General features: G+C 37.7%; 1 protein-coding gene across 1 annotated transcript in view; it reads right to left on the bottom strand.

Moving 5' to 3' along the window:
- ADAM28 (ADAM metallopeptidase domain 28) overlaps positions 1-13,821 on the bottom strand; it is a 66,712-nt gene that overhangs the window by 19,410 nt on the left and 33,481 nt on the right. The window contains exons 10-13 of the mRNA XM_032635432.1: positions 11,901-11,985; positions 4,630-4,760; positions 1,427-1,604; positions 147-236 (exon numbers count right to left, since the gene is read on the bottom strand). Coding sequence (XP_032491323.1) covers positions 147-236; positions 1,427-1,604; positions 4,630-4,760; positions 11,901-11,985 — 484 coding nt within the window. The remainder of the gene's footprint in view (positions 1-146; positions 237-1,426; positions 1,605-4,629; positions 4,761-11,900; positions 11,986-13,821) is intronic.

Here is a 13,821-nt window from a genome sequence, read left to right as displayed (position 1 = left end):
GGACTTGATAGATGGTAGGTAACATTATTTTATAGACAGAAAAATATTACTTTGCCTATTTCATTGAACATAATCCCTAAGATTTTAATACAGAAAAAACAAAGAGTAATCATAATTATTAAGATAGAGTAAAATAATAATCTTACCTGGCATTTTTCACAGCATTCCCCTACCACACATTGAAAATTTGCTTTGATTTTACATGTTTTTGCATCACAGCAAACGTTGGTACATTCCTAAGAAATACCAGAAACAAATGCAAATGTAAGATTACCTTTTGGTCTCATTTTAGCACAATTCATAATACAATTTATTCATCACACAGACCTTTCTTTGATACAGTTTGAAAATGATTTGGGGGAAAACTAAAAAACAAAAAAAAAAAGTTTAACTTTAGAAATACTGAGTTTATCTGAATTCTACTTACATAATTTTTTTATTTGAATATCTTTTCTAGTTCCCCCAATCTCCCATAGTAATACTGAACATGGTCTGTTTTTGGTGAAATAGGAGAGAAAACAAAAGAAAGGGACAGTTTTTTGAAAATCAAATTCCTCTAAATTGTTACAGAACATAATTAGTTCAGCTCATCAATTTTGTATCTATCCAGCAGTAAACTTAATCTCTAGAGCATGTACTGAAAATCTAAAAATATAGTTCTTTATTCAAGTTTGACATTTAATTCAGCTCTCTATAAAGCAGTATACTTTGTCTTGTTCTCCCCACCTTGCTTCTGAGAAATTAGGCATCTGTACAAGGCTTTGGGGAAACTCCTACTTTGGGAACCTCAGAGTGAGCTATTTACAGTTACCAATTTTTAGGGTTAAAACTCTTGCCCTGGGCTTCCCTGATGGCGCAGTGGTTGAGAGTCCGCCTGCTGATGCAGGGGACGTGGGTTCGTGCCCGGGTCCGGGAAGATCCCACATGCCGCAGAGCGGCTGGGCCCGTGAGCCATGGCCGCTGAGCCTGCGTGTCCGGAGCCTGTGCTCCGCAACGGGAGAGGCCACAACAGTGAGAGGCCCGCGTACCGCAAAAACAACCCCAAAAAACTCTTGCCCTTATTCAAACAAACATCATCTGGGAAAGATTCCTTTGTCTCACAGAGGGGATAAATGTGTAATCCTATTTTGAAGTACTGAAAGGCCAACCCCCCGAGAGCTTGGCCTGGTGCTCGCATTAGGTATTAATAAGATGGGGGCAAAGGTCCCATTCAGAATCCTGGCTGCCCTGTCAAGAGGATGGGACCAAGCCAGGCACTTCGAATGGTAAAAAGTCCTGAGTCCCAAAGTTGGCCTAACAAATGTCTACAAACAAACATTTACAAAATTACAAGAAGTGTGATGTTTTTAGTGAACCGCACGTTGATAGTTTATCTCTCAGCAATTGAAAAACAAAGTAGATCATTTTAGAAAGAACTTGGTGGTACCTCGCGGGTCCCACAGTCACAGTCTTCTCCCATTTCTAACAACTGGTTCCCACAGATTGGGGTGGATATGATATCTGTAGGCAGCGGAACGTTAAAGAGGCAATTGGATAATTTATCTTCCAAGAATTTTTCATAGCTGACACGGCTGCAGGAACTGAAGTCCGTAGGTATATAGAAGCTGTAAAGGTAAGGAAAAAGAAAATGGAATACAGTCACGCTGAGCAGATAGGGGGAAATATCAGGCGTTGGGTGTGATACACTCAAAACGTGACCCAAAAGATCAAAGGGAAGACACTCACCAACTGCTAAATCATGAGCTCTTATTTTTGTTCCTGAAGTAGCCCACCCGGGCAGGTATAAACACCTCCAGCTTAATGAACAAGGCAAGTATGGTCACATCTTAAAATAGAACATCCAGGCTGCTGTTTAATAAACTAAAAATCCTTCTAATTTATCCAGATAATCTCATTCAGCCTTCGGTCGTTTTGGTTTTGAAGTCTTAAAGGCACTAAAATTATATTTATTTACATGTTTAAGAATTCATTTTCCTTCAGAGGGATTTCTATTGACAGCCTCTCTTCATTCCACAAATAACAATGAGGTTAAAAAGGCAGTAGCCGGGCTTCCCTGGTGGCGCATTGGCTGAGAGTCCGGCTGCCGATGCAAAGGACATGGGTTTGTGCCCCGGTCCAGGAAGATCCCACATGCCGCGGAGCGGCTGGGCCCGTGAGCCATGGCCACTGAGCCTGAGCGTCCGGAGCCTGTACTCCTCAACGGGAGAGGCCACAACAGTGAGAGGCCCGCGTACCGCAAAAAAAAAAAAAAAAAGCAGTAGCCAAGGGGGTTGTGGGGGAGGGAAGGAATGGGAGTTTGGGATTAGAAGAGGCAAACTATTATACATAAGATGGATAAAAAACAAGGTCCTACTGTATAGTACAGGGAACTATATTCAATACCCTGTGACAAACCATAATGGAAAAGAATATGAAAAAGAATATATATGCCTACCTATCTGAGTCACTTTGCTATACAGAAGAAATTAACACAACATTGTAAATCAACTATACTTAAAATTTAAAAATTTTAAACTACAGTAATATATGTGAGAGATAGCATAAGATATGTAACTGGCATGCAGCCATATGCTATTTTGTGGAAGGGCATGGGAGACTAACCCTAGGTTGAATGAGCTGGGAGAGGGAAATACAAAAAGAGGAAATGAACACATAAAAGGGATGTGGGGTTCTTAAAAATAAAATTCCAGGGCAGTTTTGCCTAAGGTGTGGCAGGAATGTGTAATCTCTTTTCAAAGACTCTCGTCATCTTCCTATGAGAACATTCTTCTTTTTTTAAAAAAAAAATTTATTAGAGTATATTTGCTTACAATGTTGTATTAGTTTCGCATATACAGCAAAGTGAATCAGTTATACATAAATCCACTCTTTTTTAGATTATTTTCCCATATAGGCCATTAAAGAGTATTTAATAGACTTCCTTGTGCGATACAGTAGGTCCTTATTATCTATTTTATATCTAGTAGTGTGTATATGTCAATCCCAGTCTCCCAATTTATCTGCCCCCCCCTTTACACCCTGGTAACCATTAGTTTGTTTTCTACATCTGTATCTATTTCTGTTTTGTAGCTAAGTTCATTTGTACCCTTTTTTTAGATTCCACATATAAGTGGTATCATATATTTGTCTTTGTCTGACAGTTCACTCTGTATGACAATCTCTAGGTCCATCCATGTTGCTGCAAATGGCATTATTTCATTCTTTCTTATGGCTGAGTAATATTCCTTCGTATATATGTACCACATCTTCTTTATCCATTCCTCTGTTGATGGACATTTAGGTTGCTTCCATGTCCTGGCTATTGTAAATAATGCTGCAATAAACATTGGGGTTGCATGTACCTTTTCGAATTATGGTTTTCTCTGGATATATGCCCAGGAGTGGGATTATATGGTAACTCTATTTTTAGTTTTTTAAGGAACCTCCATACTGTTCTCCATTGTGGCTGCACCAATTTACATTCCCACCAACAGTATAGGTGGGTTCCCTTTTTTCCACACCCTCTCCAGCATTTATTGTTTGTAGATTTTTTGATGATGACCATTCTGACCCATGTGAGTTGATACCTCATTGTAGTTTTGATTTACATTTCTCTAATAATTAATGATGTTGAGCATCTTTTCATGTGCTTTTTAGTCATCTGTATGTCTTCTTTGGAAAAATGTCTATTTAGATCTTCTCATTTTTTGATTGGTTTGTTTTTTTGATATTGAGCTGCATGAGCTGTTTGTATATTTTTGGAGATTAATCCCTTGTTGGTTGCTTTGTTTGCAAATATTTTCTCCCATTCTGAGGGTTGTCTTTTTGTTTTGTTTATGGTTTCCTTTGCTGTGCAAAACCTTTTAAGTTTAATTAGGTCCCATTTGTTTATTTTTGTTATTATTTTCATTACACTAGGAGGTGGATTGAAAAAGATCTTGCTGTGGTTTATGTCAAAGAGTGTTCTGCCTATGTTTTCCTCTAAGAGTTTTATAGTATCCAGCCTTACCTTTAGGTCTTTAATCCATTTTGAGTTTACTTTTGTGTAAGGTGTTAGGAAGTGTTCTAATTTCATTCTTTTTTTTTTTTTTGCAGTACATGGGCCTCTCACTGCTCTCACTGTTGTGGTCTCTCCCGTTGCAGAGCACAGGCTCCAGACGTGCAGGCTCAGCAGCCACGGCTCACGGGCCCAGCTGCTCCGCGGCATGTGGGATCTTCCCAGACCGGGTCACGAACCCGTGTCCCCTGCATCGGCAGGCGGACTCTCAACCACTGTGCCACCAGGGAAGCCCCATTCTTCTTTAATTACATTTTTCTTCTAAAACTTCTCCATTACCACCACCCAATCTGAATTCACTGAAAATGTGATAAATGCTAATGATTTTATGAACCCAGATCTTGTGTAGCTAAGATGAGGATAAAGTGACACATCACCCCAACAGCAAAGAGACAGTATGTTTAAACTATGTCTCAGTTAATGAAAAACATTACACATAGATGAGGTACAAGGTAGTTTGGTATAGATACACATCCATGATTTTGTCCTGATACTGCTATTTAATAATTTGAAAGTTTGAACATGTCATTGAAGATGACAGCCCAGCGTGAATCCAAAACACAGATAAATAGCATCTTCCCAGAAAGGCTCACCTTAGTGCTCTGTCCATCACACATACTGTAGAAGGGCACTTGCAAGCATAGGTGTCATGAAACATTCCGAAGTTATGGCCCATTTCATGGGCCATGGTCCCTGCAGTGATGAGCATGTTGTGACTGTGGTCCTGAGGATGAGAATAGGGAGACAGATACTCTGGTTGGCAAACTGAATTATCACTCAGGACATAATTAAGTATTTTCACTGTAGTCAAGTGGAGTAGAGAGTCTGATTTTAGCTTCAGTTTCCTCACCTTACCCATCTCTTCCCCTCTCTCCTTCTCTTCCCTTCTCTCCTGTCTCTCACCCTGACTTTCTCTGCCTTTTTGTCTCTCTGTCTCTGTATCTCTTGCTGTCTCTCCCCCCAACACACACACCCCTTTGGTACTAAATCCCCATCACAAGGCATAAGGCTACTCTCTGTTCTTGTCAATGGGTCCCTATAATGAAAATTTTTGTTATTTCCTGCCATGGCGGATAATGACAACCTTTTTTTCAACAATAATAAGAAATTAGAATTTTTAAAAACTGATTTACCTCCCCCCTCACATTTGGATTGTTTTTCAAATTCTTTCCAATTTATCAATAATTGGAGGTCTTTAATGTATTTAGTTCATAGGGATCTAGACGTGCTCATGAACCTAGAACTTTAGAACCACTGGTACCTTTTTCAAATCTACTACTGCCAAAACTAGACATCAGTCAACTCCAGACTTCCCTTACTGCATGAAGTTCAGCGAGTAGCCAACTTCATTACCAGATTGTTTCTGATTAAAGGTGTTGGACCAGGACATCCAAGTTATCCAGAAGCAATAAAACAACACTAAAGAATCATTGCTGGTTGTAATTTCCCAGTAGGGATACAGGAATATGCCAATAACACCCACCCACAGAAAACTGATTCCCTTATGTACTTCATTTCAAAGAACAAAATAGAGAAGTCCATCAGGCACAGTACAAGGCTGGCAAACAAGGAACACGTATGTGAGACAGGAAGTTAACACCTACCACTCACAATATTGTTGCATCCTATTGAGGTGAACCTGGTAACCTTACTATCTATTAAGATGGAGAGTCTTCAGTGGGGACAAAAACAAACCAAACCATTTAAGAAAAAAAGAAATGTGTTTAAATAGACACTTTCCAGATTGCCTTATTTGAGGTTCCTTCAAATTTAGCGTACCTTCCTTTAAATAATTATTTTCATAACTTAAATGGTTTTTTCTACTGGAATTACCTCCATCCTCTCTTCCCCTTCAATCCAATCCAAGCTCTGAGGTTCATTTTAACGGAACTTTTCCTGACCACATTACTCTTCATCAACAATCCTCTCCTCTGGATTCCTACTGCAGTTTTAAGTCTATTGGGTTGGTCAAAAAGTTTGTTCAGGTTTTTTCCATAACATCTTATGGATGTTACTATCATATATTATTAACTATTGCTTTAAGTGGGCTAGTTTCTCTTCCAGTTTTATGGTAGGCACTTTCAAGCTTTAAAATACATATTTTACTTCCTCCGTTTATGATAGGAAGCCTATCATAAACCTAGACTCATAAGATATATTGGGGAGATATATACATATTCACTGACGGGAGAAGTAGCAACAACCTATAGCAGAACTGCCGACCTGTTACAGATAGGGCATGAGTTTAACACACACACACACACACACACACACACACACACACACACACAGCCCCCACACAAAACTACAAAAACCTCTACTCCTGAGAGAGAGGCGCAGACAAAAATCCTGAGTCTAGGATCCTATATTGATATCAAGTGAGGTTTTCTGCCATTGCAGGAGGGCCAGCAAACTCTCTTCCAGGAATGATCTGCAAAAGTCAGAAAGCAGACTTTTGCTGCCATTGAAAGGACGCAGGATCACTGAGAAAGCCTAGCTGCTGAGACCCAGGGCCTGATGAAAACTGAAATTAGACAAAGTCAGATGAGAATTCCCTGACCCCTGTTTCTCATCACCAGATAACAGAAAGCTGGACAGAGCATCCCACCCAAACTTATTGTAGTCAGATTCACAATTTTCTAGAACCAATCCTAGAGCTGAGGTCACAAGGCAACAAAGCTGAAATCTAAGGAAAGACAGGCTGGCACCTAGTGGGAGAGGTGGACGTGAACTTCTGTTTACCTGGGGCAGACACTACCATATGCCAGTAATAACTCATACAAAACATTAAAAACTGATGTGAAGTGAGAGTAGCATCGACATATATATACTACCAAACGTAAAACCGTCACCTAGTGGGAAGCAGCAGCATAGCACAGGGAGATCAGCTCGGTGCTTTGCGATGACCTTAGAGGGGTGGGATAGGGAGGGTGGGAGGGAGGCTCAAGAGGGAGAGGATATGGGGATATATGTGTACATACAGCTGATTCACTTTGTTGTGTGACAGAGGCTACTGCAGTATTGTGAAGCAGTTATACTCCAATAAAGAGCTATTAAAAAAAAAGTGTGGTGGAAACACCAAAAAAAACGCCCAAAAAACTGATAAATGTTGATTGTGGAATAGCAAGAGAATATGCAAAATGTGAGGAATTCAGAAATTAGAGAAATTCCCACGTATTCACAGATTTTTCTCCACATGACGTCACTAAGTCAGAGTTCTGGGAAATCCTCCATCATGGTATTGACCTGGGGGAGCAGAACAGCAGTAGCAAAGGCATGAAACCCCTTCACAATCCTTCTCCCTTCTCCCTGTAATGGAGCAAACATGACCAGCACCAGGGTGAGCTAAGTGCCTCACTTGGCTTACTCTAGTCCTAGCCCTAACTAAGGTCTTAAACTTCTAAGAGAAGGGCAACAAATCTTGTCACCCTTAACGCACTGGTGAAGTCTCAGTGCAACTGTGAAAAATAAAAAGAAAGGGGAAAAAAAAAAACCAAAAGCAAAAAACCTCTACCACTGGAGGAGAGGGGCAGAAGGGGCAGGAATGCCTGCTGGGTTTACGTCACTAGAGGTCTCTACCATCTGGCAGTGGATCAGAATCACTGGAAGGACCCATGCCAGAAACTAAGAGATGCAGGACTTCCCTAAGACTGAGCTTAATGAGAACAAAAGGACATGCCCTCCTCCCACCAAAAGTCCAGCGATCATCCAGCAACAACAACCTATGGATGGGAGATGGATGACAGCTTAGAGACTCCCTGTGAGGTGCAGGAAAGCCCCAAAGATGAGTGTGGAACACACAGTGAGAAAGACTCTGGCAAACCGTCCTTCATTCTAAACACAAAATAACGTGAGAGGAATTTAACATCTGTGATGCACTGAGATGTCCATACCAATCAAAAAATCCCGAACCCAGCTCAACTCCTGCTAGATTGATTCAGATCTTCACACTGAAGTCCTAGAAGAAGGAAAGAAGTGATCATTTCCAGGCCAAAAATTATTTACCTCAGACTATTGCCTTTCATGAGAGGCCTAACTTTCAACAAAAAGTAATAAGGCCTCACCCCCCAAAAAAACAATACCTTGCCGATCAACAGAACCAGACTCAGATTATTAGTGCTATCGGAGAGGCACTTTAAAATAACTATGATTAATGTGTTAAAAGCTTCAGTGGGAAAGATGAATATCATATAAGACTGGATGGAAAATTTCAGAAGAGAGTTGGACACCATAAGAGAGAATCAAATGGAAACACTAGAATTGAAAAAGACAGTAACAGAGATGAATAATGCCTTCCATAGGCTTAACAGTAGATCCGGAATAGCTGAGGAAAGAATCAGTGGATTTAATGTTTCAACAGAAATTACCCAAATGGTAACACGAATTGAAAAAAATGATAAAAAGGAAAAACCAAACAAAATGAAACAAACATGGAGATACAAGTTTTGTGGGGTAATATAGAATGATCATACATATATGTTCAATTACTTATACGTAATTGAAATCCCAGAAAGTAAAAAGGATGAGAATGGAAGAGAAGAAATATTTGAAGACATAATGGCCTAAAATTTTCCAAAATTAATCACAAATACCAAGCCCCAGGACAAAGGAACACTAAGTAGGATAAATTACCTCTCCCCACAAAAACCCCTTAGTTATAACATAATTATAATTATAATCAAATTGAAGAAATTAAGGACAAAGGAAAAATCTTAAAATCAGAAAAAAAAAAAACACCCACACACATTAGAGAGGAACAAAGATAAAGTTTACAGCAGATTTCTTGTTAGGAACTCCAGCAGACAGTGAGATCACTAAAAGTGCTGAAAGAAAAACACTATCCACCCAGAATTGTCAACCCAGTGAAATATATATACAAGAATGAAAGAGAGATAAGGTCATCTTCTTACAAAAATGGAAAGAATTCATGGACAGGAGACTTGTATTATAAGAAATATTTTTTAAAAAATTCTTATGGAAGAAAAAATACATTATGCCAGATAGAAATTTTCTCTCTGCAAAGAAAGGAAGAATGTTGGGAATGTAACCAAAATAAGCACCAGTAAAGATAAGATAAATGGAAAACTAATTTTTTCTCATCTTAAATTGCACAGCAAGATGACTTTTAAAGAAAAATTAGCAACAGTGTATATTGTATTTATAGTATATGCGAAGTTAAACATTTGATAAAAATAGCACAAAGGATGGAAGGGAGTAATTAGAGGTGTTCCCTTGTAAAGTCCTTATACTATATGTGAACCAGTTAATACCATTTCAAGGTAAAACATACAAGCAGAGATGTATAATAAACCCCAGGGTAACCATTAAAAAGAAACAAATCAATAAAAAGCTAATAATGGAGATAAATGAAATTTTTTTTAATATACTCAATCCTAAAAAGGCAGAAAAAATAGAAGAGATGGCATAGGAAACATCTAGCAAAATGAAAGATTTTAATCCAACAATATGAATAATGATATTACATATAAATTATTTAAACATACCAAATAAAAGACAGAGATTGTCAGATTAGATAAAAAATAAAATCCATGTATATACTATCTAGCAGAAACCTTCTTTAAATGTAAAGAAATACATATGCTAAAAATAAAAGTAAGGAAGAGGTTGTATCAAGTACACTATAGCCACAAAGTATTGGAGTGATTATACTGAATTTGGACAAAGTAGACTTCAGAATAGGAATATTTCAGGGAAATAGAGGCACATAATATGATAAATGGATCAGTTCTCCAACAAGACATGACAACTCTGTGTATTCACTTTACAATAGAGCTTCAAAATACATGAAGTGAAACTTACAGAACTGAAAGAAGAAACAGACACATCTACAGTTCTGCCTGGATACTTAAACACTCTCTCCATAAACGATTCAAAAGAACTGAACACTATAAGTCAACCTGACATAACTGACAATTACAGAACACTCCAACAACAGTAGGACACATTCTTTTTGAAGTTCATATGGGGCAATGACCAAGAACAAACCTCAAAAAAATTTAAAATATCAAAATTCTACAAAGTATATTCCCAGACTATTATGAACTAAATTGTGTCCTGCCCACTAATTCATATGTTGAAGCCCTAACTCCTAACATGACTGTATTTGGAGATAGAATCTTCAAAGGGATAATTAGGTTAGACGAGGTCATAAGGGTGGGGCCCTAATACAATAAGACTGATGTCCTTATGAGAAGAGGAAGAGACACCAGGGGTAAGTGTGCACAGAAAAACGGCCACATGAGGGCACAGCAAAAAGGTGATCATCATCAAGCCAAGGAGACAGGCCTCAGATACCTTGTCACCTAAAGCTACTGACACCTTGATCTTGGATTTCCAGCCTCCAGAACTGTGAGAAAATAAATTTCTGTTGTTTAAACCACACAGGCGATAGTATTTTGTTATGGCAGCCCCAACAAATGAATACACAGACCATGACAGAATAACAGAATTAAACTAAAAAGTCAATAATGACAATTATTACAATACACATCTAAATAATACATGAGTCAAAAAGAAATTAAGGGGACTTCCCTGGTGGTGCAGTGGTTAAGAATCTGCCTGCCAATGCAGAGGACACGGGTTTGATCCCTGGTCCAGGAAGATCCCACATGCTGCGGAGCAACTAAGCCCGTGTGCCACAACTACTGAGCCTGAGTGTCACAACTACTGAAGCCTGTGCGCCTAGGGCCTGTGCTCCGCAACAAAGATAAGCCACTGCGATGAGAAGCCCATGCACCACAATGAAGAGTAGCCCCTGCTCGCTGCAACTACAGAAAGGCTGCACGCAGCAACAAAGACCCAACGCAGCCAAAAATAAATAAATGAATAAATAAATTTATTAAAAAGATTAGCAAATATTTTTAACTTAATGAAAATGAAACCACACGTATCCAAAAAACTTGGATGCAGCTAAAGCAGTGCATAGTGGGAAATTTATAGCATTAAATGATTATATGTGAAAAGAAGAAAACCCTCAAATTCACAATCTAAAATTCTTCCTTAAGTAACTAGAAAAAGAGTAACAAATTAAATGCAGAGAATGCAGAAAAAATCAATAATCAAGACAAGAGCGGAAATCAATGAAATTGAAACTAGGAAAGCCTCAGTAAAGCAAAAACTGTTTCCTTGAGATCAATAAAATTGATATACCTTTGGCCAGACTGATCATGGGGAAAAAAAAACCCCACAAATTACTAATATGAATGATAGAGGGAAAATCACTACAAATCCTACAGATATTAAAAGGATAGTAATGGAATATCATCGACAAATATATGCCAACTTAAATGGACAACTTTCCTTGAAGACACAAACTACCAACGCTCACTCAAGAAGAGATAAATAACCTGAGAAGTCCAATATCTATTGAGGAAATTGAAAATGTAGTTTAAAAATTTTCCACAAAAACATGCCAGACCCATATGGTTTTACTAGTGAATTATACCAAACATTTCAGGAAGGAATAATACTAATTTTACTCAAATATTCCAGAAAATCGAAGAGTTGGGAGCACATCCTTTACCCTGACACTTGCTCTAATAACAAAACCTGAAAAACACATTACAGGATAAGATAACTACAGACTAATATCCCTCATGAATATAGATGCAAAAATCCTCAACGTATGTTACCATGTTGACTCCAGCAATATATACAAATAATACATTATGACCATGTTGGGTTTATACTGGATATGCAAGATTGATTCAACATTTGAAATTCAGTCACTGTTTTTTACCATGCCAAAGGACCAAAGGAGAAAAACTACATGACCTTCTCAACAGATGCAGCACAACAGCATTTGACAGGCTTGAGCTGTAGAACCAACAGTTTAAAAACAAACCTGAACAATGCCAACAGAATGATACGGAGAGCACATTGTAGACATGAAAGCAAGGCCCACAGTTGTTCCAGAAAATTCACTTGCCCTGCGAAAAAGAGAGAAATTGATAAAGCTTATGACTCTAAGTATATTTTCTATAGACAATTCATCCAGAACCCTAACTAATTAACAGAGAAACTCACATCGTGAATCATCACTCAAATATTTCCTTCAGCAAGTTTGCAGAAGGCATTTTTAAAAATACAATGGTTTTCATACCGCCTAAATCCAAGCATCTGGGAGTAATCACTTTAATATTTTATATCTCTTATTCATGATTCTTATATTTTTCATTGTGGAATTCATCTCTTGTCAGGAAATAAAGGGGGATTTTTTTTCTAACAAATATTTTGCTTTATATATACATATGTATGTATAAATTTATATAAATATATAAATTAAGATGAAACATGTTTCACCTTAATTTATGTTCTCCTCATGTATTTTTATATATGTTTACTTTTATTTTAGCACTGTTTTAGCTGTAGCTTGATTTAAGTTTGGGCTCATTCTGTAAGTATTTGTGTTATTGAAGCATTTATGCATTTGCAATATTTGTCCTATTGGAGCGACATTTGAACCACTTGCATTTATTTATGTAGATGATATATTTGGTCTTTAGTAATTTTAATTTCTATTTTGGTTTTGTTTCATTTTTTCTTTCAACTTTTAATAATTCCATGTGCTTTTTTGTTATTATTATTCTGTTATTATTGTCTGTTAAGAATCTGACCCTGGTTTGCATCTAGAAATTTGCAAGTATGCATCATTTTTAAAATTCCCTTAGTAGGTGCATTTACATAAAAAGTTGAACCTATATTTTCCCACTTATCAACATAAAGAATGGCAAGTACACATTCTGCCATGAAAAATGAGGAAATGAGAGAACTTCCTGCCACTTTCCATTCCCTATGGAGATTTCAATATCTGTTATTCTGTAATGATATTTTGTATGATACATGATATTTTAAAGATTTATGGCATTTATATTCTCTTTTAAAATTATATTGTGAAATTATTTATACTTAAGTCTACATTTTTGTGGATTTAATTCTTACTACCAGCTCATTTATAAAAAATAAAATCTTCCTCCATTATGGGATTACCTATTTTGGTTTCTCTTTTCAGTGGATAGAGTATATTTGGACTCTAAGATTCATACCCGGTTATGTCCAGGTATAGGTATATTTTGTTAATTTGTCAGGTAAATGGTAAGGCTTTCAATTTACACATGAAAGGACAATTATTTCCTTCCATCCTTATCTTTTTAGTTCTTTTATCTTGTTTATTCTGGTCTATTCAGGAAATCTACTCTTGATATTGGATTACTATTTTTTATCTATACATCTGTCATCTTGTCTATAATTTATATTTCTCTACCCTATTACTTCACAATACTGGATTCAACTACCATTTTAGCTTTGTCCTGGGACCAGTCTGGTAAGAGTTGAATTCCCTTACTACTTACTACCTTCGAGACCCTGGAAAATCACCAAATCACTCCCCAAAATGAGCTATGTCTTGTGGTGGGCCCCTGAGTCTGGAACTCATCTTTCCAAATTAAGGAACTGTGGCAGCTAGCCTTCAAAGATAACCCAATGAGCCAGCCTTGTGGTATTCATATCCTGTGTAGCACCTTCCCTAAAACTGGATAGGTCTATGACTTGTTCTTGACCAACAGAATACACCAGAAGTGATGTGTGATTTCTAAGACTGAGTCATAACAAGCCTTGAAGTTTTCTCCTGGGCCTGTTAGAATGCTTCTTCTGGGGAAAGCTAGTCACCTTGTTAAGATATCCAGAAATCTGAGACTGCCATATTGGAGGAAGTCCAAGTTAGCCACCTGAAAAGCTGTATATGCAAAGAGATGACCAACCGGCAC

Source organism: Phocoena sinus, chromosome 6, assembly GCF_008692025.1.
Source record: "Phocoena sinus isolate mPhoSin1 chromosome 6, mPhoSin1.pri, whole genome shotgun sequence".
In the NCBI taxonomy this organism is placed as follows: domain Eukaryota; kingdom Metazoa; phylum Chordata; class Mammalia; order Artiodactyla; family Phocoenidae; genus Phocoena; species Phocoena sinus.
The sequence above is the reverse complement of the archived record's forward strand: the minus strand, read 5'-3'. Positions and strand labels throughout refer to the sequence as shown.